Source organism: Moschus berezovskii, chromosome 17 (assembly GCF_049115385.1).
Source record: "Moschus berezovskii isolate FMDL1 chromosome 17, NW_MosBer_1.0, whole genome shotgun sequence".
NCBI classification, from domain to species: Eukaryota; Metazoa; Chordata; class Mammalia; order Artiodactyla; family Moschidae; genus Moschus; species Moschus berezovskii.
This window is the reverse complement of record NC_142476.1, coordinates 28,536,202-28,561,875: the sequence shown is the minus strand read 5'-3', so window position 1 is coordinate 28,561,875 and position 25,674 is coordinate 28,536,202. Positions and strand designations below refer to the sequence as shown.

Here is a 25,674-nt window from a genome sequence, read left to right as displayed (position 1 = left end):
ATTAAGACCTATTTTGTACAATTCTTCTGTGCATTCTTGCCACCTCTTCTTAATATCTTCTGCTTCTGTTTCATTCTTGCCATTTCTGTCCTTTATTGTGCCCATCTTTGCATGAAATATTCCTTTGGTATCTCCAATTTTCTTGAAGAGATCTCTGGTCTTTCCCATTCTATTGTTTTCCTCTATTTCTTTGCATTGTTCACTTAAGAAGGCTTTCTTATCTCTCCTTGCTCTTCTTTGGAACTCTGCATTCAGTTGGGTGTATCTTTCCCTTCCTCCTTTGCCTTTCACCTCTCTTCTTTGTTTCAGCTATTTGTAAGGCCTCCTCAGACAATCATTTTGCCTTCTTGCATGTCTTTTTCTTTGGGATGGTTTTGGTCACTGCCTCCTATACAGTGTTACAAACCTCTGTCCTTAGTTCTTCAGGCACTCTGTCTATCAGATCTAATCCCTTGAATCTATTTGTCACCTCCACTGTATAATCACAAAGGATTTGATTTAGGTCATACCTGAATGGCCTACTGGTTTTCCCTACTTCCTTCAATTTAAATCTGAATTTTACACTAAGGAACTCATCAGCCACCATCAGCTCCAGATCTTGTGTTTGCTGACTGTATGGAGCTTCTCCTTCTTTGGCTGCAAAGAACATAATCTGATTACTGTATTGACCATCGGGTGATGTCCATGTGTAAAGTCATCTCTTGCGTTGTTGGAAAAGGATGTTTGCTGTGACCAGCTTATTTTCTTGACAAAATTCTCTTAGCCTTTGCCCTGCTTCATTTTGTACTTCAGGGCCAAACTTACCTGTTATTCTGCTTATTTCTTGATTTCCTACTTTTGCATTCCAATCCCTTATGATGAAAACTACGTCTTTTTTGGTGTTAGTTCTGGAATGTCTTGTAAGTCTTCATAGAACTGGCCAACTTCAGCTGCTTTTGCTTCAGTGGTAAGAGCATAGACTTGGATGACTGTGATGTTGAATGGCTTGCCTTGGAAATGAACGAAGATCATTCTGTTGTTTTTGAGATTGCACCCAAGTACTGTATTTCAGACCCTTTTGTTGACTCTAAGGGCTACTCCATTTCTTCTAAGGGATTCTTGCGCACAGAAGTAGATATGATGATCTTCTGAATTAAATTTGCCCATTGCCATCCATTTTAGTTCACTGATACCTAAGATGTCAATGTTCACTCTTGCCATCTCCTGCTTGGCCATGTCCTGTTTACCTTGATTCATGAACCTGACATTCCAGGTTCCTGTGCAATATTGTTCCTTACAGCATTGGCCTTTTACCACCAGACATGTCCACAACTGAGCATTGTTCCACATTGGCCCAGCTGCTTCACTGTTACTGGAGCTATTAGTAATTGTCCTCGGCTCTTCTTCAGTAGCATACTGGATACCTTCCAACCTGGGGGGCTCATATTCCTGAGTCATATCTTTTTGCCTTTTTATCCGGTTCATGAGTTAGTCCAGTCAAGGATACTGGAGTGGGTTACCATTTCCTTCTCCGGTGGACCAGGTTTTGTCAGAACTCTTCACTATGACCCGTCCATCTTGGGTGGCCCTGCACAACATGGCTCATAGCTTCATTGAGTTACATAAGTCCCTTTGTCACGGTAAGACTGTGATCCATGAAGGGGAGTTTTAGGGAGCAAGTCCCCATAACAGCTGCTATCTCAGGCCATTGGTCACTGGGGACTTTGGTTTTTCTACACACATTCAATGTATGATAATGTCCTTTGTATTTTGTTCTTTCTTACTGTCTGCAGTGTTCTTTATGATATGATGTTCCACACTTTTGTAATTTTATTTTTAGATTTTACTGTAGAAATTTTCAGAGAACCAAAGGTGATTTTACCCTCAAAAAGAAGAATGTCATTTTTTAAAAAGGCTAATGTGAGGAAGCCTTCGATAAGACCCAGGTAAGACATAGGATCTGGTCACAACAATATGTCCAGGCACATGCTGTCCTTAATCACACTGTACATGCACAGGGATACTTTGTTATTTTAAATCACTATTTATTTTCTAAAATTTGCACCATGCAATATATATTATACAATAACTTTTTAAAACTTAACAAGCTATCATGGATATCCTTTCATGTCAATATAAATAGATTTACCTTCTTCCATACTATGGATGTTGCATGGTTTATTTAACTATATATTTTTAATGGACATGTATATTATCTTTACTTTTTCATTGCTATGTATAGTACCCCAAGAAACATTTTTGTATGGATGTCCTTGCCAGTTTGTGTTATTTTGGATTGCATACAGCTGTAGTAGTCTCCTAACTAGCTCCTTACTTCTTGTCTCTCCCCTTTATGATCAGTCTTAGAGTCAGCCTCTGATAAGTTCCCAATGCTAGACAAAGAGTCTGTGATCTTTTATTTCAGAAATGCCTACTCTTTCTTTCCACTCACCTTAGCACAAGTTCCATCTCTACAAAATAAAGTTCTCCAGTTGTATGTCTGCTATGACTTCCCCCTCCTCTGAAGTAATAAACCTTTACAATACAAGAACTTACCATGTTCTATTTTTTACTACTTTTTAATTTTTTAAGTATATTTTCCACCTTCTCAGCTTGACGATAATTTTCTTATCCATGCCATTCATTCTGGCACTTATTTTTAAATTTAGTATTATCTATTAATGACTGGCTGTATGAAAAGTTCTCTTACAGATGATAGAGATATATTAGCACATACAAATTTATTAGTCAATGTCACTGGCAGAATATTTTGTATAGAGAAACCTTCCAGAAGTATGTTTTCAGTTACTGATAATGTTCACTGAGGGTTATAAGTCCTCTGTCTCTTCTAAATTCTCTAGATGGAGCTTCCTCCTCTTCAAGGAACTAAAATTATTCCCTGAAGTTCAATCATTTATCCCTTTTAAGGAACTGGGATTATTCCCTGAAATTCAATCATTTATTCCTTTTGCTGTTCCAGTTTGTACTATTCCCCACTCTCCACTATGTCTACAGAAATATGTAGTTCCCAGTTTTAGCTGAATATAAAAGAAGTCTTTTCTTTTCCTTCTCTGTCTCTCTTTTTTCTTTTTTGATCACTCCATGCAGCTTGTGGGAACTTAATTCCCTGACTAGAGATTGAACCTGCACCCTTGGCAGTGAGAGTGTGGAATCCTAACCACTAGACCACCCGGGAATTCCCCCAATCTAGCTTTCTACTATTATGTTTGATGTCCCTTCACCCTGTGTATTCTGTGTTTTAACAGATTTTCAAGTCTATTTGAAAATTTAGTATTTTCAAGTCTGTGAATACTATATTATATATCTGAAACTAACATAATATTATAAATCAGCCATACTTCAATAAAAAAACAATGGAGACTAAAGGTGGTGGGATGATATATTCCAACTAAACCCAGGGGAAGTAGAGGAGGTAAATAATAAACATGAATGGAAATCAGTAATATGAAGAGAAGAAAAATGGGAAAATCCAAGCACAAATAGGTTTTTTGTAAAGATTAACAAAATTGATAAACCATTAACTGTACTGACAAAAGGGGAAAAGTGAGATGACACAGATTTCCAAAACCTGGACCAGAAGAGAGGACCACTGACCCTAAAGAAACTAATCTGTTTGTAAGAAAATGCAAGGAATATGACAATGACAATTAAATGAAATAGAGAAATTTCTAGAAATACCCAAATTTTTGAAACTGACTCAAGAAATAGAAAATGTGAGTAAATCTCTATATCAAGGCAAGAAATTGGATGAATAATTTAAAATCTCACAGATAAAAGTCTAGACAGATGACTTCACTGGAGAAAGCTATGAAATATTTAAATAATAAATGCTACCAATAGTCTACAAACTCTTTGAGGAAATAAAGGAAAAAGGAACACTTCTAATATGTTTATAAGGCCAGTATTATCCTGATCCCAAAGACAAACAAAATTATCATAAGAAAACTACAGACCAATATCACTCTCAAACCTAGGTATGAAAATCCTCAATAAAATATTAGCAAACAAAATTCAACCACATTTAAAAAGGATTATATATCATAACCAAGTGGGATTTATTCCAGGAATGCAAATAATGCATCTGAAAATTAATACAATGCATCATGTTAATAAAATAAGGGAAAAAACTTCACACAAGTATCTTGGTTGATGCATTAAAAGAATTTTATAAAATCTAGCATCCATTTATTGAAGAAGGAAATGGCACTCCACTCCAGTGTTCTTGCCTGGAGAATCCCAGGGACGGGGGAGCCTGGTGGGCTGCCGTCTATGGGGTTGCACAGAGTCGGACACGACTGAAGTGACTTAGCAGCAGCAGCATCCATTTATGATAAAAATTCTCAATAAATTTAGAAGAGAATCATCTCATCCTTAAAAAGTACATTTATGAGAGGGTGAGATGAATGGAGAGAGTAGCATGAAAGCATATACATTACCATATATTAAATAGACAGCCAATGGGAATTTGCTGTTTGACTCAGGGAACTCAAACTGGGGCTCTGTGACAACCTGAAGGAGTGAGTTAAGGGTTGGAAATGTGAGGGAGGTTCATGAGGGAGAGGTCATACGTACACCTGTGGCTAATTCATGGGCTTCCCACATGGCTCACTGGTGAAAGAATCTGTCTGCCAAGACAGGAGTTGCAGGAAACCCCGGGTTGATCCCTGGTTTCGTAAGATCCCCTGGAGAAGGAAATGGCAACTACTCCAGTGTTCTTGCTGGGAGAATCCCTTACACAGAGGAGCCTAATTCATGACTAATTCATGTTGATGAATGAGAGAAATCAAACCAATATTGTAAAGCAATCATCCTTCAGTTAAATAAATAAAAAGAAAAAACCTATAGCTAACATCATTCTTAACAAGACAGGTATGTAATAGGAGAAGAACTAGTTGGACAACTTGTGAGTTTGTATGGAGAGGTTCTACCAATGACAAATGACATAAAGATAAGGTTCAATGGGCAGCTAAAATTGTGAAGTGGAATTCACAGAAACTAGAGATAAAGCTTCACCATAACAGTGAAAGTTGAAATCACTTCCTCATATCAATGAAAGCTGAAACCACAGAGGACATAGAGATTACCCAGCAGAAAAAAATCATAAGGCAAGAGTCAAGAGAACTGAGTTGAAACATTAGGGCAACACCTGTATACAAGAAACAGTGAGAGAAGAAATCAGCAATGGAAGTTTAGAAATATTGATCTATAACAACTATTGGTCACTCATGCTCTGTCTTGCTGAAATGACTGCCAATGAATCCATAATGGAAGAAGTTTTCCTTGAAAAACAAAAAAGCCCCCTTTAAAATACTCCTTCTCTTCTTCCATTGGGGTTGTCAAATGATTAGACCAAGTTTAGGATGGGTACATTAAGTTCATCTCTAAGGAAATCAGCAGAGTAACCAATTTATCCACTCTGCTCTTCAATCACAGTTCAAAGCCGTGAAGTCTGGGAGAGGCCCTTCCCCATTCCCTAATTGGGGCAGAATCCAGGGTCACCATCTCTTTCTCTCCACCAATGATGCTTTCTTGTTTTCCAGAAACTTGACAGAAGTCCTCCTAAACACACAGCACTTGGAGTTCTTCAGGGAGTTCCTCAGAGAACGGAGGGCTGAAACCCCATTGCAGTTCCTGGTAGCCATACAGAAGATCAGTGTTGAGACAAATGAAAAGATTTATAAGTCTCTCTTTGAAAACATAATCAAGACTTTCTTCCACGGCAAAAACTCTCCTGGTATGCATTCTCCTCTCCTGAAATTGTGTCCTTTACCCTTTAGAATCTTAGGTTTGGGGAAGAGACTGCTCTCTCCCTGAGAAAACGGAACAGAGCAGCGGCCACATGGGGCAGTAGTGAGACAAAGCCGAAGACGGTGAGGGCAGAGAAGAATAATAAATCCGCTTTTAAAAATTGAAGTATAGTTAATTTCCACTGTATTCATGTCAGATATAGACCATAGTGATTCAGTATTTTTATAGAGTATAATCCATTAAAGTTATTATAAATTACTATATTATATATTATTATATATTACATAAAGTTAAGAGGGACCAGAGATCAAATTGCCAACATCCGCTGGATCATGGGAAAAGCAAGAAAGTCCCGGAAAAACATCTATTTCTGTTTTACTGACTATGCCAAAGCCTTTGACTGTGTGGATCACAATAAACTGGGAAATCCTGAAAGAGATGGGAATACCAGACCACCTGACCTGCCTCTTGAGAAACCTGTATGCAGGTCAGGAAGCAACAGTTAGAACTGGACATGGAACAACAGACTGGATCCAAATAGGAAAAGGAGTACGTCAAGGTTGTATATTGTCACCCTGCTTATTTAACTTATATGCAGAGTACATCATGAGGAACGCTGGGCTGGAGGAAGCACAAGCTGGAATCAAGATTGCCAGGAGAAATATCAATCACCTCAGATATGCAGATGACACCACCCTTATGGCAGAAAGTGAAGAGGAACTAAAAAGCCTCTTGGTGAAAGTGAAAGAGGAGAGTGAAAAAGTTGACTTAAAGCTCAACATTCAGAAAACTAAGATCATGGCATCTGGTCCCATCACTTCATGGCAGATAGATGGGGAAACAGTGGACACAATGGCAGACTTTATTTTTTTGGGCTCCAAAATCACTGCAGATGGTGATTGCAGCCATGAAATTAAAAGACGCTTACCCCTTGGAAGGAAAGTCATGACCAACCTAGATAGCATATTAAAAAGCAGAGACATTACTTTGCCAACCAAGATCCGGCTAGTCAAGGCTATTGTTTTTCCAGTAGTCATGTATGGATGTGAGAGTTGGACTGTGAAGAAAGCTGAGCACCGAAGAATTGATGCTTTTGAACTATGGTGTTGGAGAAGACTCTTGAGAGTCCCTTGGACCACAAGGAGATCCAACCAGTCCATCCTAAAGGAGACCAGTCCTGGGTGTTCATTGGAAGGACTGATGTTGAAGCTGAAACTCCAATACTTTGGCCACCTCATGCAAAGAGTTGACTCATTGGAAAAGACCCTGATGCTGGGAGGGATTGGGGGCAGGAGGAGAAGGGGACAACAGAGGATGAGATGGCTGGATGGCATCACCGACTCAATGGACATGAGTTTGAGTGAACTCCAGGAGTTGGTGATGGACAGGGAGACCTGGCGTGCTGCAGTTCATGGGGTCGCAAAGAGTCGGACACAACTGAGCAACTGAACTGAACTGAATATAAGACTATATTCCCTGTGCTATACAATACATCCTTGGTGGTGGTGGTGAAGTCACAAAGTCATGTCCGACTCTTGCAACCCCATGAACACTAGCCTACCAGGTTCCTCTGCTCATGTGATTTTTCCAGGCAAGATTACTAGAGTGAGTTGCCATTTCCTTATCCAATAACATATCCTTGTATCTTACTTATCTTATACATAGTTCCTATCTCTTCATCCCCTCCTCCTATCTTGTGCTAACTCCCTCCCCTCTTCCCACTGATAACCACTAGCTTATTCTCTATATCTGTGAGTCTGTTTATGTTCTGTTATATTCATTTTTTTTTATTTTTTAGATTCCACATATAAGTGATAACATGCAGTGTTTCAAAAAGGAAACAACAAATCAAATCTATCATTCTTTTTCTTAAAGATAAAACTGAAAGAAAGACACATAGGTCCAAAATACTACATGCATTGTTGTTCTTTTATATGTAACAATTCTGAAGTATAATATTGATAAGACAGAATGGATAGTGGGTTAAAATCAGAATGTGCTTAAAGCAGGAGTTTTACTTAAATTCTTAATATGTGTTAGTATTTAGGTTTTTATAAGTAGGAAAATTGCTATAGAAAAACTAAAATAATAATGCAATAATAAATCCAAAATATAATACCACAAGTAAAAGAAGACACTTGTACTTGTATGTGAAATATATCCTCTCAACCCTGGAAGTAGAATATAATTTAATCCTTAAGAGATAGGTATAAATAACTTAGAAGGTAGGGATAAATAGCTCCATTTTTCTAATGAGGAAAGTAAAACATGGAGAAGTTAACTAACTTGTCCAGTTAGTGAAACTTGAACTCAAACTCCAGTCATTTGATCCTTCACATCAAGTAGACTGGAGTTAGATCCAAAATCATGTGTTCGCAGGATGCAAAGCTAGAGTGTCCACCATCCATGGGATGTAAAGAGTACTGAAAGGTGCTGAGGAGAACTGTCTCCCTGAAAATCTTTGTTGCATAAGTTTTGTCTTATTTTCTTGCCTAAGGCAGGAGGGTAAATTTGATCCATGTAAATTCATCTTGTCTAGAAGCAGAAACTGCGAGTAAAGTACTGACCTGTAATTCTAGAGGAAAATAAAAGCGGGTGAGCATGATCCCATCCTGGAGGTAAACAAATCTTCTTGCAAAGCAATGAAGAAGCCTCCTGTTTTGGCACAGATGAACAGATAGGCTTGTGTGTGTGTGTTGCTTGTGTTAAACCAAGATAAGGTGATAAATTATGAAAGCAGAAAAAGCTGTAAAATGGGCAGGTCTTTACTTGTAAGTAATTTGTTGAGTCTCAGGATATTAAGTTTTGTGCATCATTTTGAATGAGCTAGAAGAGAAAGAAGAAGATGCAGATCCTGTCCTTAATAAGCTTTTAAATCTTTTTAATGAATACAGTAGTCTTTGAACACCTAGAGAATCATATTGCCCTTAGAATATTTATTGGTAATCTTGGACTTCCCATCTGCCTCAGCCACTTAACTTTAATCCTTTATTCCTCTATTTTCTTCCTTAACTGAAAACTTCAAACTAGCTGCAGAAATGGAGTCCTTTAAACATTGCTTTCCCCTTAAGCACTTATCTTTGAAATTTGGAACGGACTAAACCAGGAAGTATTTGCTCTACAAATACACGTACATGTAGCATTCCAAATGTACTTTTGAGATTTTCAACCAAATTGTGGAGAGCTGAATCTGGCCAGATTGAGAACAAGGAACCATAAGGCTCTTGGATGAAAAAAATCCTAGCCACCTCAGAAATGGTACATAAGAAAATGATGACTTTTCTTCTCTCTTGCATTTTTTAGAACAAATGCTGCAGTGTAATGCCCCTATTATCAAGGAAGTCTCTCTCATGCGTCATGTCAGCACAACAACGTTGTTAATGCTCCAGGGCTATGTCATGAAATCTCTGGAAGAAAAGTGGTGAGTGTTGCTGAGTGAAGGCAGTGGTTCTCTGAAGCTGCTCGTTGACTTCTGAAAGTCACATGAGTCTCAGAGTCTACTCTCACGGTTCACTGCCAGAGCGTCCCTACAAAATAAAAGCTGAACTTGCTCTGAACCCTCTTACCTGCCTACCTGCACACATACACACACTCACACACACTTCTGTTCACCTCCCTCAGCAAGGAACACTACAGTATTGGTCAGGAAGAACAGACTGACGTGAGCAAAGGATTGGAATGGTTAGAGGAGTATTTTTTAACATCTCACCATTCGCCAAATTCCCCTTCCTCCAAAAGCTGAGAGAGGTTTGCCTGGACTATTATCTTTTATGTACCGTGTTTTTGCCTTCTTTAATATTCCTGGTCTCCTGCTGGCAGGTTTAAAGATTACCAAGAACTGTTTCCACCTCATCCTTTAGAGAAGGAAGCTGAAATACCACTAGCTTCACCCAAGAAGCCCTCAAGGACAGCAGTTTACCTGCAGGAATCCCAGGTCAGTGGGGAAGATAGCAAAGACAAGACTAGGGACCAGGAAACCACTGCCTAGGCATTGCCGACCACACAGAAGAGTTTCACTGATAGCTTATTTATTCACCAAAGCAGCTACTCTTTGGGATAGGTTTTCAAATCCCCATTTACAACAGAAGAATTTGAGGCTCAGAGCATTTGTTACAGAGGGAATTTCAAGAAACCCCTGTCTTCACTATTTGTGATTAGAACCAGTTGAATGACAGGCACATGGAGGTCATATGTGCTGGTCATATGGAGATCAAAATGTCAGTTTGTTTGTTTGTCTTTAACTACTGAAAGCTGATTTGGAGGACATGGATTGGCTGTGAAGTCAAGTGGATTTAATAATCCTCTCTGTACCCTTACTTTCATGTCCAGTCACTAACAAAGAGGAACAGTTAGACCCCCACTTAGCTGGGTGAGCTCCCTACTGTATGACAAAGGCAGGCCTGAACACAGGTGTCTGCAGACCAGCAGCTCCCAGGGAGAATGCTGGAGGCTAAAGAACAAAGCCTGCCCTTTTCCTACTTCCAAGTTCATCAATTATCGAACTCATTCTTTCTCCCATGGGAGGACAGAGAAGGAAAGAAAGAGGAGACAGGAATATGATTCAGGAAAGTCTCTTCATAGGGTTTGAGAAAAGACCTTAAATAATTAAGGTTTAAATAATCGCTTGATCAGCGTGTTGTAGAACTGGTCATCAGAAAGATTTGCACCTAACTCTATCTGACACTAAAGATCATGCCAAAGAATCTCTGAAAAGAATGCCTATGCCACTCACAAATATAGGGAAGAAATTATGGTTACCAGTGAAGAGAGAGAAGTAGGGAAGGACAAGATAACGGTCAGGAAGGGTTATTATGGGACTATATGAAATCATATGTGTGAAGTTTCTGAAAATTGTAGAGTACAGTTTAAAGAAATTTTCATTCAATTTTTTTAAAAAAGATGTGACAAAGAAATTTTTTAACCCAACAGAACTCCAAATCATATATGTATTATAATCATAACTATATCAAATTATATACCCACTGGGTGAAATAAGAACAATTATATTAAAATAGTGAAAAAATAATGCCTATGCCCACTGATGCAGAACCCCAGGTATGATGACATGCTGCTCCCTTCTTTCTCCTTTTTATTTCTTCCATATGTGGATCAACTCAACTCTGTAAGGGTACCATGAATGATCATTTGGGAGAGTGAAAGGAATACTGCATCCAACACCAGGATGCTGAGTTTTAATTTCAGGTCTTTCAGTTGTTGTTAGTGAAGAAGGTGTGAAAAAGGATTCAGCATGTACTTAGTGCCTGCTTTGTGCCGAGCACTGCACATAGTGATATACATATATTATGACTAACCTTCTCCATAACCCTGAAGGCTATTGTTTCTATCTTACACACGGAGACACTGAGACATACATTAAGGAAGCTGACCCAAATTACCCAATTAAGGTGAAGATAGGCTCCAGACTCAAAACTTCTGACACTAAATCCAGTAGTTTATATGCTTTGCCACTGACTCTCTATGGGCTTCCCAGGTGGCTCAGCATTAAAGAATCCGCCTGCAGGAGACTGCGGGTTTGATACCTGGAGGGATCTCCAGGAAGGAAATGGCAACCCACTCCAGTATTCTTGCCTGGGAAATCCTGTGGACAGAGGAGCCTGGCAGGCTACAGTCCATGGGGTCATAAAAGAGTCGGACACAAATTAGCAACTGAAATTCATTCATTCACTGGCTCTCTAAAGCCAAGCTTACACTGAGGTTTCCTCTCTATGAAATGAGACAACTGAACTAGTTGATCAAGATACTTTCTGGCTCTAAATATCAGCTTCAGTTCAGTTCAGACTCAGTCAGTGTCTGACTCTGTGACCCCATGAATCACAGCATGCCAGGCCTCCCTGTCTATCACCAACTCCAGGAGTTCACTCAAATATCAGCTTGCTGCTGCTGCTGCTGCTAAGTTGCTTCAGTCGTGTCCGACTCTGTGCAACCCCATAGACGGCAGCCCACCAGGCTCCCCTGTCCCTGGGATTTTCCAGGCAAGAACACTGGAGTGGGTTGCCATTTCCTTCTCCAATGCACGAAAGTGAAAAGTGAAAGTGAAGTCGCTCAGTTGTGTCCGACTCTTAGCGACCCCATGGACTGCAGCCTACCAGGCTCCTCTGTCCGTGGGATTTTCCAGGCAAGAGTACTGGAGTGGGATGCCATTGCCTTCTCTGCAAATATCAGCTTCAGTTCAGTTCAGTTCAGTTCAGTCGCTCAGTCATGTCCGACTCTTTGCGACCCCATGAATCACAGCACGCCAGGCCTCTCTGTCCATCACCAACTCCCAGAGTTCACTCAAACTCATGTCCATCAAGTTGATGATGCCATCCATCAGCTTATTAAGGGGTAAATAAACTAGAGAATTGTCACTGGGAATCTATTAAGAAATAAGTGAAGAAATGTAACACATTTTTAGTGTGCCCCTGTGTGTTGGTGGGGGGTGGGGAGTGTATGAGTGTGTGCCCGTGTACTTATATTTTTCTTTTATAATGCTTAGAAATGATTTACTCATTTCCTTATTTCTTCAACATTTCAAAACCTGCTTGAGCTATTATTCCCCTTCCTGTGAGTCATGCTTATCTCTGTCCTCTGTCTCTTTCTGTTTTTAGTTCTCACATGGCCTCTCCCATTCATGGCATCTCAAATCTTCACTGTAGGAAGGCTATAGTAGAAAGAACATTGTCAGTGGCCTCAACCATGCCTGGGTGATTCTGGCTTATTCTGGGGAAAGTTATATAAGTTCTTTGACATGAGTTTCCTTACTTTTAAATTGAAGCTAAAACTTATTCTTTTTAAAGGAGATGTGAGGATTCAATGTCATGAATGTCAAGTTTCTGGCACATAGTAGACTCAGTGAACAGCAGGCTATGCCAATGAATATGTGACACTCCTTTCTCTTTCCCCAGAAGAGAGGTTGGCTGAAGATGATCAGCTTTATCAGGAGCTTTTGTAACTACCGCAGATTTATGTCTCATCCCCATAAGCGCCAGGAACTTGAAGACTATCTTCACCTGGAAGTACATAACAAGGAAAGTAAGTCCCCTCTCTATTTATTCCTCTTCCCTGTTGATATTTTAGCTACAAGGGTTAACCCAGGTAAGAAGCTACAGAGCTTACTGCTTTATGTCATGCTATTGCAGAACCACACCTGGGTTCAGTCACTTACCTGCAGTACAGCCAGTCTTCCAACACTGAGTTGTGGTGAGGAAAGGTACAGCATTTTTTGCAAGGCATCCGACACAGAGCCAAGCAAGGAGCATGGGCAGCTCATACTCAAAAGACCCAAACTCCTGTTGCCTTTTAGGGAAGGATTTTTAAAGGCAAGATGAGGGAGAGGGTTGCCGGGTACCTGATCAGCTCGTTGACATTCTTCTGATTGGTTGGTGGTGAGATAATTGGGGGTCAACCTCACCTACCTTTTCTGGTTCAAGTTGGTCTGGGGTCTACGTGCTGGTGGTCAGCATGCAATTAACTTCTTTCACCTGATGGGGGTTTTAGTGTCCATAAAACAACTCAAGGATATGGCTCATATAGATTATTGCCTGTAGCCTATGAAGAGGAACCAGGTCCTTGGTTGGATAAACTGCAGATAACTACTATTATTTTGTCTTGCTTGACTCTCCTCCTTAGTTGCTGCTGCATTTTCTCACTTCTCTGATTCCATTTGTTCTTTGGAACTCAGAGAAGGCCCAGGAGGCTAAAGCTTTTCTACAAACAAGAGGCAGGGGACACAGGGGGTGGGGTGGGGGTGTCTGTCCCTGGGAAGGCCCTGCAGGGTCCTGTTTGCTTTCAGTGCTTGCGTTAGCCTGGGGTCTAGCAAGAACTCCAGGTCCTGGGTATGAAGGCAAACCTGGTTCCACATAGTGAGGATGTGAGCCCAGCGCATTCTGTTTCAGAAGCCAGAAAAGACAGGTAATGATCAGTCTCAAGAACTTTGAATTCTCACATGTTACACAACTACTTCCTCATGTTGTTTGTGTAGATTTATTCAACTAGCTCATTCCTTAGTTCATTTGTTCGTTCAGTGCACTTTCTGAGAACCCACAGTGTGGCCAGCACTTTTCCAGGTGCTGGAGATACAGTAATGAATTTGCAGCATATAATCTGCCCTTATGGCATCCCATTTTTAGGGCAAGACAGAAAATGCGAGTCACAGACACTTGAGCCAGATTGCCTAGATTTGAATCTGCCACTTTCTAACTGGAGGGTCCTGCATAAGTGACTTTGAGCCTCATCTTTAGCATGGAAATAATAGTTGTGTAGTTGTGAGAATTGAATGAGTTAATACATGTAAAGCCTCTTAGAACTATTCTTGGCAATAGTAAGTGCTATCAAAGGGTAGGGGCTTCCCAGGTGGCATTAGTGGTAAAGAACCCACCTGCCAATGCAGGAGATGTAAGAGGCATGGGTTTGATTCTTGGATGGGGAAGATCCCCTGGAGGAGGGCCAGGCAACCCACTCCTAACACACAGCATGCATACATAAAAGGTTTAGTCAGTATTCTTGCTATTTTTATAGAATTGTGATGAATGATCCCATTGATAAAGGTTAATTCCTCTCTTTCTCTTCTCTTCTCTCTTCTCTCTCTCTCTCCCTCTCCCCCTCTCTCAGATTTCTCCACAGCCCCAAACATATCAGGACGCCCAGTGCCACATCCCAGTGTCCGGAGCACAGATCATGAAAATGGAGAAACAGTCCTTATGAAGCGCCGGGTATTTGGCCACAGGATTATCATCATCAACTTTGCCGTCAATGATTTCTACTTCTTTTCTGAAATGGAAAAGTACGTTTCCTATCTCTGCTTCCCCTCACGGCTTTCCACACTTAGGTCCTCCCAGCAAAGACCGCGGTGGCCTGGAAGTGACGCAAGGACTTCAGCTCTGCCAGGCAGCAGTCTCCGCCTGAAAATCTCACTGCATAAGGTCCCTGAATCCACGCCCACCATTCTTTCCTCTCGATCTTAAAAGCTCCTCCATATTCTGCAGTTCCCGATGTTGAAATGCACATATTTATACCCAGGAAGTGGAGCCCTTTTTTCCTATTATTTGTTAATATGATAGATGTCCACTTATGTTACATAACTGGACCAATAGTTCTCTTGTTAAAGCAAGGAATTATAACAATAAAATGTGTGTGTGTGAATGTATGACATTAAGCAGATAAATTTTTAAATTAAAACATATTCAGGTAAATTTACCTGTAAAACTTGAAGTAAAGCCAAAACCATCCCACTAATTGGAGATCTACATATTTTTCTTGTGTAAACCATACCCAAAATGTGATCTACTATTTCTAATTTTTCTCTTCTGTAGTGGAGGGAGAAACTATAGTTACTGCAAAGCAATTTAATCCTCCTGGATTTTTATATTTTTTTTTCAACATTTAAAATTGCCTTCCACACCTATCTAACTCAGTAGTAATTTTTAATTTTTTAATTTTTAAAAATTGGAGTCTAGCTGATCTCATTAGCCATTTTTAAATACAGTTTTTAAAATTTATGTTGTCATGTGGGATCTTAGTTCCCCCACCAGGGATTGAACCCTCATCCACTGCATTGGAAGTGGTGGCCATTGGGCCTCAGGGAAGTCCCAATAGCAATTTTTTAAATAGAAACTTCCCTTTATAGGAACATCACAAAGCATTCAAATTTGTTTTCACAAAAACAACAAATTCCTTTTCTTTTCATGTTCATAGTTTGTCAATTTTCATAAATTACAAATTAAAATAACAACAGGCAAAAATATTTGGGAAGAGATATGAATAACTCTTTGTAACTGTTTGCCTCAGTTAGTCACAGAAAAGTGAGAGAGCTCATGAAAAGGTCCCAGCAGTGTATATGGCGGATGTGCCGTCGGTATCAGGCAATGTGTTCTTTAGACGTGCAGGGCACCTACCTGGGAACTCAGCACACCAGTTAGGGGTGTTTGGTTAAGAGATCTTCCACTCGTACCCCAACGAAAGATTTGGCTCAGTTCCACATATATTTATTGATTGTTTATTATTTCTTAAGTGCTGAATTTAGCATTGCAAATATTTTAAAAACCTGCTAAGGCATGTTCTCTGTTCTCCAAGACCCCACCGACTAATGGGATGGCAGACAAAAAACACAGATGGAAGTTAGAAGTAGGATGATAGTTGTCAAGTCAAGCCCAGGAAGTACATTTAGACAACTGAGTGCTTAGGAGTGGTTTCCTGGGAGACAGTTCACCTAAGCTGAACTTTGAAGGATGAGCGGTTAGCGAGGTTATTTTTTTTTTTGAAGTGTTCAAGGGGGAGGTGAGTGAGGGGCAGGAAAATAATGCTAGTGTGAGCAGCCCTCCCTGGTGCTCCAAGTCCTGCCGCCGTCATCGCTGCCTTCTCACTCGCCCTCTACAAGCTTGTCCACACAGCAGCCAGAGCAGCCCTTTCTCAGTGTAGACTGATTACATCACTCTCCTGTTTAAAGCATGCCAGCGGCCTCTCATTCCCGCTGGGATGAAGTCGAGACATCCTCTCACTGCCTAAAGAGCCTTGATGAACAGAGCCTGTCTGTATCTTGGAGCTTACCTCACGCTACCTGCCACTCGCCCCAGGCTCTAGCAAGGAGGGTCTCTGCTCTGTCCTACCAGTGCCCTCCCAAGATGGTGCCTGCCTCAGAGCCTTTGCACTCCTGCCCTCTTGGCGGGAAGAAGCCCCTGCCCTCGGACCTTCAGATGACTGTCTTTTCCTTCTACATTGTACAAGTCTCCGTGCCTACCCCCTTTCCTATCACTCACCCCCTTTTGTTGTCTCCTTAGCATTCTACTGCACATTGAATTATTCATCTCTTTACTTAAATGTGTCTTCTTCCTCTCACTGATTATGAGCTCCTGGAAAGCAGGATATTGTTCACTCTGTTCACTGCTGAACCCCTGCTCCTGGAACTGCACCTGCACAGAGTAAAACCTTAATAACTATCCGCTGATCAAGTATATGGATGGACATGCAGAATAGGCTTATAACGGGAGGCCCTGGTACTCTACTCTTCAGTTTAGTTCAGTTCAGTCGCTCAGTCGTGTCCGACTCTTTGCGACCCCATGAATCACAGCACGCCAGGCCTCCCTGTCCATCACCAACTCCCGGAGTTCACTCAAACTCATGTCCGTCGAGTCAGTGATGCCATCCAGCCATCTCATTCTCTGTCGTCCCCCTCTCCTCCCACCCCCAATCCCTCCCAGCATCAGACTCTTTTCCAGTGAGTCAACTCGTCGCATGAGGTGGCCAAAGTATTGGAGGAAGATTTTAAACGGTTAAGACTTAAAATGGCCTGAGAGAAGTAAGTTGTGTACTTAAGGTATAACTGAGAGATATTTTGGTTAGTAAAATAATATACTGCTAGAAGACAAAAAGTAGTTGCTGCCAGGGGCTGGAAGAAAGGCGAAATGGGAGTTAGTGTTTATTGTGTATGGAGTTTTAGTTTGGGAAGATGAAAAACATTCTGGAGTCAGATGATGGTGATAACTTCACAGTTTATATGGATGTACTTAATGTCACTGACCTCTACACTTAAAAATGATTAAACTGGAAATCTTATGTCCTGCATATTTTACTATAATAAAAAAAATTTAAGGAAAGGAACATGTTGCTTCAGAGAAGGTGGTAATTGTGAGAGGGTCAGCACAGGAGGGGAAAAAAGAACAAGATAACACTTAGCTCTTGAAATAGTTGCAGACAAAACTGATGAAATTTCCAGGATTGGTAAAGAAGGGAGGATGGGATAAATAAGGGAGTTTGCAGTGAAGAAATATACTTGAAAAGCACTTGGCATAACCTGTGACACGTGGTAGATGCTCAACATTCGCCAATGGATAAATTATGATTGAATGAATGACCTGGCTCAGGACTAGCTCTTATGTTTTTAGGACAGAAATAGATCTGGGCCAGAAACACTGTTTAATCTTGCATTTTCTCCTTGCTGATTTCCTCTTTACTACCTCTTTTTAGATTTAATGATTTGGTGAGTTCAGCTCGTGTGCTACAAGTCAACCGGGCATACAATGAAAATGATGTGATCCTAATGAAGTCCAAAATTAGTATCATCCTAAAGCTGTACCTGCATGCAGATGTCCCCCCAAGGCTGAGAGTAAGGGGGACCCCACTCCTCTCTGGCCTTTGCAAGAAGCATTTCCCCCTGCAAGAATCCTGAAAGCTTTCATAAGGCACCTCCTAAGTTTGGGCCAACCCGATGACCTTTACCTAGCAGTCCCATTAAAAACTTCTGCCTTCAGGGAGGGGATGGTCTTAAAAGTCCTGAGGTCCAAAAGAGGTTTCCTGCCTTCCCTGGAACCTCTGCCAGTGACAGGCTCCCACTCTGCGGGTAGGTGAACATCTCTGATGCCCAGAAGGACGCGATCCTTACTGCCATTTCAGACGGCCACCTGGATCGAAGCATCTTCCATGGGGCTATCATGTCTGTCTTCCCCATCATTATGTACTTCTGGAAAAGGTAACTGTCTCCCTTCATCTGAGGCCCATGAGGTCAGAAAAACACATTTGACTTTTGAGAGACCTTTCTGTCTTCCTCTAGCCCTCTGTTTCAGTTTCTGCTTTCAGGGGATCTACAGTGGTATATCCTGATCCTGCTCACCCACCCTGTCCCTCACACTGCACACTGAATCGGAGGGCGGAAGGCCATGCAAGGGGTGGGTAACCGGTTACCCCTCTCTTCTGAGCTTGCTTGGAAGAGGTGTTAGGTTTTCTCAGGTTTAGGTTCCTCACCTAAAAACGAGGGCACGTGTGTGCTCAGTTGCTTTAGCCGTGTCGGACTCTTTGCCACCCCATGAACTGCCAGGCTCCTCTGTCCATGGGAATTCTCCAGGCAAGAATACTGGAGTGGGTTGCCATTTCCTCCTCCAGGAGATTTTCCCGACCCAGGAATCAAACCTGCGTCTCTTACATCTCCTGCATGGGCAAGCAGGTTCTTTACCATTGCCCCCACCTGGGAAAGCCCCAAGGATGAGAGTGGACTGCAACGACTTGGGGGGAAATTCTGTCAAGACTGACACAAGTGTATTTGTGCTTAAGGAGCCTCATGGAGGCAGTAACTAGAAAACCTTTGCTCTGTTAGGCTGAAATCCCATAATTATCACTAGGGGCATGACTAGTAGATATTTTCATTTTCAAAGGAGATGGACAATCAGGTTTGCATGCCATATCTCTCAGGATTAAAGTAGCAAATGTGGCCATTAACTCAAGGTGAAAACATGGTGAGGAATCTGTGAAGGTCAAATATAAACACTAAACTAACCAAATGGCTGCAGACAGATACAGCATGAGGCCCACTGGTTTCAGAACCTGCTTGTCATGGTTTGGGCCGAGAGACTAGCCCAGGTCCTCACAGTCTTCCCAGCCAGTTATTAACTCCTGTGATCCACTCCAGCTCCAGCTCCAGTTCATGCCACTGACATAGTGACTCGCAGTACCCTAGGGGGTAGTGACCAGAGGACAGCTGGCTGAAATGCTCCCAGATCAGGCTGATTTGGACATTTAGACTATTATGTGATTCTGACTTTTAAGGGTTCCCCTCTCTTACAAAAAAAAAAAAAATGTTTATTAAAATAGAAGTGTAAAGGTTGTTTACACTTCCCTCGTAGCTCAGTCAGTAAAGAATCTGCCTGCAATGCAGGAGACCTGGGTTCAATCCCTGGGTCAGGAAGATCCCCTGGAAAAGGGAATGGCTCCACTTCAATATTCTTGCCTGGAGTATCCCATGGACAGAGGAGCCTGGCAGGCTATAGTCCATGGGGTCATAATAGTCGGACATGACTCAGCAACTAAACCACAGGTTGTTTACCCATCATCAGCCTTTACTTTAAAATCACCAAGATAATAAATTATTTAATGTAGAATTTAAAAAATACAAAAATCTAAGATCAAGATAATCAGTTTAGCCTTTTGTTTTATTTTTTATTATTATTATTTTGTGAGTGTGACCACACCGCATGGCATGCAGAATCTTAGTTCCCCGACCAGGGATCGAACCTGTGCCCCTTGCAGTGAAAGCAGAGTCTTAACCATTAGACCAACAGGGAAGCTCCCAGGTTAGCCTTTTGAACACCAATTTTTATCTAGCACTTAAATCTAGACTTTATTTTAGTTCTCCAAACCAGGACTCAATGGAAACTCATCCTGAAACTTTCTAGACGTTTAGAAGCCCCTGAGAAATACATGCTGTTCCTGGTTGGAGTCAGTGCTCAGCTCTTCCTCAGACCTCTTGAGGAAGTATAGAGGTGCTTCAGGCAGGCTTTGAATCCTGATCCTCATGGAGCCAGTTCTTTCCTTCCTTTCCTATGCACTTACAAAGAGCTTCATGCTGTGCAAACTATGTTCATGCACATTACCCCAGACAGCCTCTCATCAACACTGTGAGGTGGGAGGTGCACAGTCTTACTGTCACTGTTTTATAGATGAGGAAACTGAGGTTCAGAGTGATTAAGGGACTCGCCCAGGATCACTTGGTAAGTAGTAAAACCAGGACTAGAAACCAGGTCTCTTGGTCTCTTAAGCACCATAAAGAATGCATTTGTGGCATAGTGGGTGGTTCATAATGAGAGGGACACCCAGTTCAGTAAGTGGAGTGGGAAAACCCAACTGTGAATGAATAGGGTAGAAGTCAAGACACCAAGACCGACCTCCAAGAGGTCGCCATCCAAGGGCAGGCTGACGGAGAGCAAAGGGTTAGAGGCCAGGAGGAAGGGGTGGGGAGTGTTCCCGGGTTTCTAGGGAGCGAGAGTTCCCAGGTTGCAGTGAGTCTGCATGAGGAACCAGGGTCTACTCCAGGGAAAGGGCTCTGGGGGATGAGCTGAGGGGATCACAGCCCCCAGTTAAGGGACAGGTTGGAAACTAAGAATCAGGCCCCTGGAGGAGGCCAGTCGCATTCTGACTGTTCCAGTTAGGGTTAGAGATGTGATTTCACACCCCAACCCCCCAGTCTAAGGCTGAAGTCAGCCTCCCAGCAGTTAGCCCCACCCAGGCCTCAGTGCTGCTCATTCTTTACAGACTCTATTCACTAGTGATTCCAGAAGGAAGTCCTAACATCCCACCCAGGCCAGGCATTCACTGGAGCCGGGCCTGGACAAAGGGCAGGCGGCCTCAGAGGGCCTCTGACAGGCAGCACTCTGAGGCCCAGGGTTCTCCTCCTCTCTGTAGGACACCACCCCATCTCTGTGAGGACTGGTCCCCACCCACTTCCTCTGTGCTCAGTGGTCCAGCCCCTTCAGTGGGTGGTTTTCTCTCTGTGACCTGAATCCATTTTTCTCACAGGTTTTGTGCCTGGAAGGCAATCCACTCTTACTTCCAGTACATGGGAAAGAAGTTCAAGGACACAATAATTTCTCCCAAACCTGTGTACAAGTACTCTCCTTGGAGTGGAGGTAAGCTTCACCGTGACCCACAGCCCCATTCTCTAGCAGACGAGACTCACGAAGGGAGAGCAAAGCCCAGGACCAGCTGTAAGACTTCACAGAGGGCGTTTGCTGGGGGGTGGCCATCTTATTAACTTGGCCCTCAGAGAAGCATCAACACCTTATTTTATCTGTGGCGCTCAGTGCTAGCAAAAGGGTACCCCACCCACACACTGCTCCCCGCCAGCACCTCCCGGGGTGCCTCTGGGGACATAGGTCTCAGACTCCACGGTCAGTAACGGAGGTGGCAAGCTACTTCACTACCATGGATCACGAAGGTTCCTGCTCCAACTATCTCCATCCAACCCTACCATTTGAAAGAGCAAAAGTGTTAGTCACTCAGTTGTGTCCGATGCTTTGTGACCTGTAGACTGTAGCCCATCTGGCTCCTCTGTCCATGGGATTCTCTAGGCAAGAATACTCCAGTGGACTGCCATGCCCTCCTAGGGAATCTTCCTGACCCAGGGATCAAACCTGGGTCTCCCACATTGCTGGCAGATCTTTTACTGTCTGAGACACCAGGGAAGCACATCTATTTTATAGTGTTAAGTGAGAAAATTAGGAAGTTGAGGGAGAGTATGATTTTAGCATGGTAAATATATATAAATATGTATTTATGTAATTTTTATGAAACACAGGAAAGAACTTAGAAATAAAGTATCAATAGAATTATCTCTGGGTAGTGTGATTATGAGAGGCTTATACAGTTATTATTAACATGTATTAATCAATAAATACATACATATGTATGTTTTCTTAATGCAGAGCAGTTAAACTCAGCCCCTTCCCAGATACCTGCTGTGAGATCAGTATTTGAACAAAAAAGGGAATTTTAAAGAGAGGGAGGAGGGTTCACAGGGAAGTGCCTGGCGAGGGTAAGGCTGGATGTCTCTGCAGTGGAGGGAACAAAGATAACAGATCTGTGAACTGTACCAGCATCGGGACAAAACACAGAGACGACAAGAAACTTGCAAACGGCCGCTAACTGTCCTGAGACAACAGGAGCTGAGCGTTCTGCCGTTTCAGCGCAAACCCGCCCATTCTCATGCCCACTTCCCCAGATGCCCACCCCTGCCCCTATTCATCCCCCACAAACAAGCACCCCACCTGCTTCCTGGAGTGCAAGCAAGGGTCCTTGAGACCTCAGTCCATCTCTGGCTGACCCCCAAATGGTAAGGGAAGCAAGGCTGGCTGGTGTAGAGTGTCCTGCCCCTCTGAGAGTGTCCTCACCTCAGTCCGAAACACATCACCTACCTCTCCCGCTGCAGTCACCCCAAGGGTCAATGAATATTGCTCGTCCTCCTTGTCTCAGCAGACGGAAGTGTCACATCAGCAGACAGAAATCAGCAATCTATTTGGGATGTGGGGCAGAATGTCCCTGGGCATGCAAGGGCTTATTTGGGATGCCGGTGGGGGTAGAGGAGGAGAGGAGCAGTAAGAGGAAAAGGGGAGGGAGGGGGGCAGGCAGGGAGGGCAAAAGCTGCTCGCTTAGAAGAGCCAGAAAGTGTCCCTTAGGAGTGGCCCCAGGGCTTCCAGCCTTTGGCTCCCTTCCTCCTACTGAGTTCCCAGGAAGCAAGTGCCCAAATCTTTTCCGATGTCTGAAGAGGGCAGCAGGACGCCTTGAGCTGAGGGTCAGGCCACTTGGGTTCTCAACCTGGAGAGTCCTGGACCGTCTTGCTTCCCCTGTTTCAGCCTCATGCCCCTGATCTCGTTGCAGAGGTGGTGTAGGTGTGGGCGGTGTTCTATTACTCACATCCTATCATCTGAAGAATGGCAAACAGGCACTTTCTTGCTGACTTACACAGACTTACTCTGTACTGTGCCCCTTCTTCCTTCCCCAGGAGACCAAGCCATCCTAAGATTCACCTTATGCGGAGGTATTGAGTGGTTGCGGCCTCAACCTCGGGATGTGCCAGGAAGTTCAATCCAAAACTGTGAGTTGGAGGTGGCAGTCCACTGATATCAAAAGTCTACTGCTCAATTAGAGGATGACGGGAAGGCCAACTCAGCCAAGTCTCCTTACTGACCAGGAAGAGACCAAGACCCCCAAAATGTGAAGTGACTGCCACTCACAAGGGATGGGGGGTGAGAACCAGGTCTCCTGACCACCCTTCCAGGGCTACATGCTCAGCTGTCATTTGAATAATTATATCTTCCTGATGATGGCTCCTGGTATAGACCCTTGAAGGGGAATGCCTTAAGCTTCTCTGTCTCTCTCCTGGCTCTCGACCATTTCCAGGCATGGTGTGTGATCTTTATTAAGAGACAATAGCAACATCCCAATGGGAACATTTTCCTCCCACTGAGAGTACCTACTGACTGAAACAGGACCTCTACCCCACACCTTCTACTTTCCAGAGGCTCCTGCTACTGATCTTCTTATCCCTGTAATAAACTCTCTGGCTCTAGCTTCACATTTGGGGGTCCTTGTTATATCCTTTTTTCTTCCCCATCTTCAGCCTCGAGCCAGTTCCACCCCCAAGCACTAAACTTGCCTCTGTGGTCTACATGGTCTCTCCCAGCCTGCCTTTCCTTTCTATCCCAGTTGTCAGCATTTGTTTCCAGGTCGGGAGATACTCCTCTGCTTCCCGAAGGCATGAGATGCCAGCTTGCCCTACCTGCTTATTCGTTTACGTCCCCTTGTTGCTTAATGAGGGAGGCAGCTACAGAACATTGCCATGATCTGTAAAATCCAAACAGCCCTAAAGTCTTGTGATTCTAGTGCTCGTCTGGCAGATTAATATCCTTATTTTACTTCCTTTGATCTATGAGGTTGGCATCATGACCTCTGCATCCAAATGAAATGCAAGACAAATATATATATATATATATATATAGCAGCCCAGAAATGAGGCTCCTAAATGTCCCTGGAGCACCACTGCTTCCCACTCCCTTTCCTGGCTCCTTCCCAGGAGGCTGTCCTGGAATGACCTTCCGATGAGTGCCTGTGTCAGCAGTGCTGATGTGTTTTTCTCTGTATTTGTCTTTAGCTTCATCTAGCATCTTTACTCAATCAAGACATGCGATCTCTGCCATGCAGCTGTGTCCTGTCCCAGGGTAGGCACGAACTGGAAGTCCTCTCCTTTGGTCCAGAAGAAGTTGCTCTGTCCAAGTATACGATGGGAGAGGGGGAAGAAACCTAGCTCCACATCCCGACACCCCTTGGCATTCAGAACCGAGAAGCTGAGCTTCTCAAGAGGCTTATAGTCAGGCTAGTGAGGGAGGGGTTTCTTTATGGGTTGTTGTCCACCTCTATCAAAACAGACACTTTTAAGAAATTGGAGCCCCTGACCCACCTCCCAGTAGAATGCTATTGTTGGGGGAAGTGTCCCAGATGATCTTTTGTTGCTGGCTGCCCTAATACTCCAGGGGCTTCCCAGGTGGCACTAGTGGGTAAAGCACTCACCTACCATGCAGGAGAGGTAAGAGACATGAGCTTGATCCCTGGGTTGGGAAGATCCCATGGAGGAGGGCATGGTAACCTGCTCCAGTATTCTTGCCTGAAGAAATCCCATGGACAAAGGAGCCTGGCGGGCTATAGTCCATAGGGTCGCAAAGAGTGGGACTTGACTGAAGCAACGTAGCACACTAATACTCCAGTCCTCCAGAGTATAATATATCAGACAGGAAAGAAGAGCTATTCTTCTGCATGGCCAGATATTGCAATAAGGATGCAAAGGATTTGAGACTGTCGAAATCTGATTTAGCCTAATTCACTTCTGTACAAGCATCAGAGCGGGACTGATGGTAAGTTAGAGCTATAGGAGAATCCATAGGGGCGTCATGGAAACAGTGCCAAAGAGCTACTGGCAGGTCAAGGTTATAGACAGTAGGCTCTATGAATGGCAGGCCTGGCTTCTCACCAGCCATCCCGCCTTCTCAGACCTGCTACAAGTCCAACAGGGGCGTGGAGCTGGTGCCTGGAAGACAAGCCAGAAACTTGGGGGATCTTTGCACAGAAAGGCAATGCGTTGCTTCAGAGTTGCAAGTTCTTGAAGAGGAAGATGAGGCTAAGAATGCGGGGGGTAAAAGGGTTTCGGTTTCGGCCATCGCCACACTTAAAGGGGAGGACAGCAACCAACCAGCAGAGAGTACAGTGCTAGTTACCTCAATGCCACTGTAATAACTGGCCACTCTTCTCTCTTCCTTCAGACCAAAATTACCCAGCACCAAAAAGGAGAAGAAGTAATCAAGCCAGACCCCCAACAGAGGCACATAATCTCTCAGAAGCCTCCTCCCACTGGCAAAACCTTTTCTGGTCAGAAATGAAATGCCCTGACACCATCTGCCCCCGGAAAGATCAGTGGGGGCGGCCCGGATATGGTGGGACCAGAGCGCGGTGGCTAAGATGGGAGTGGAGAGAAGCACCTCTGCCCCCCACCCCATCCCACCCTGGAGTCAGAGACAGACTTTCCATGATGGGTGTGCAACAGAACACCTACCCTCGGGGTCTGGACACCTGTTGCACTCTGCAGCCATATGGCCTTGAGCAAATCCTTGACACAAG

The 25,674-nt window shown here is 43.3% G+C and overlaps 1 protein-coding gene across 2 annotated transcripts in view; it reads left to right on the top strand.

The window, feature by feature from the left end:
- RGSL1 (regulator of G protein signaling like 1) overlaps positions 1–25,434 on the top strand; it is a 56,663-nt gene extending 31,229 nt beyond the window's left edge. For both annotated transcript variants that reach the window (XM_055418797.2, XM_088845029.1), the window contains 12 exons: positions 1,820–1,925; positions 5,541–5,734; positions 9,052–9,169; positions 9,568–9,682; positions 12,654–12,780; positions 14,359–14,530; positions 17,710–17,848; positions 18,087–18,211; positions 21,028–21,137; positions 23,009–23,101; positions 24,158–24,224; positions 25,320–25,434. In XM_055418797.2, coding sequence (XP_055274772.2) covers positions 1,820–1,925; positions 5,541–5,734; positions 9,052–9,169; positions 9,568–9,682; positions 12,654–12,780; positions 14,359–14,530; positions 17,710–17,848; positions 18,087–18,211; positions 21,028–21,137; positions 23,009–23,101; positions 24,158–24,224; positions 25,320–25,356 — 1,403 coding nt within the window. In that variant the 3' untranslated portion in view covers positions 25,357–25,434. The remainder of the gene's footprint in view (positions 1–1,819; positions 1,926–5,540; positions 5,735–9,051; positions 9,170–9,567; positions 9,683–12,653; positions 12,781–14,358; positions 14,531–17,709; positions 17,849–18,086; positions 18,212–21,027; positions 21,138–23,008; positions 23,102–24,157; positions 24,225–25,319) is intronic.
- The last annotated feature ends 240 nt before the right edge of the window (positions 25,435–25,674 follow it).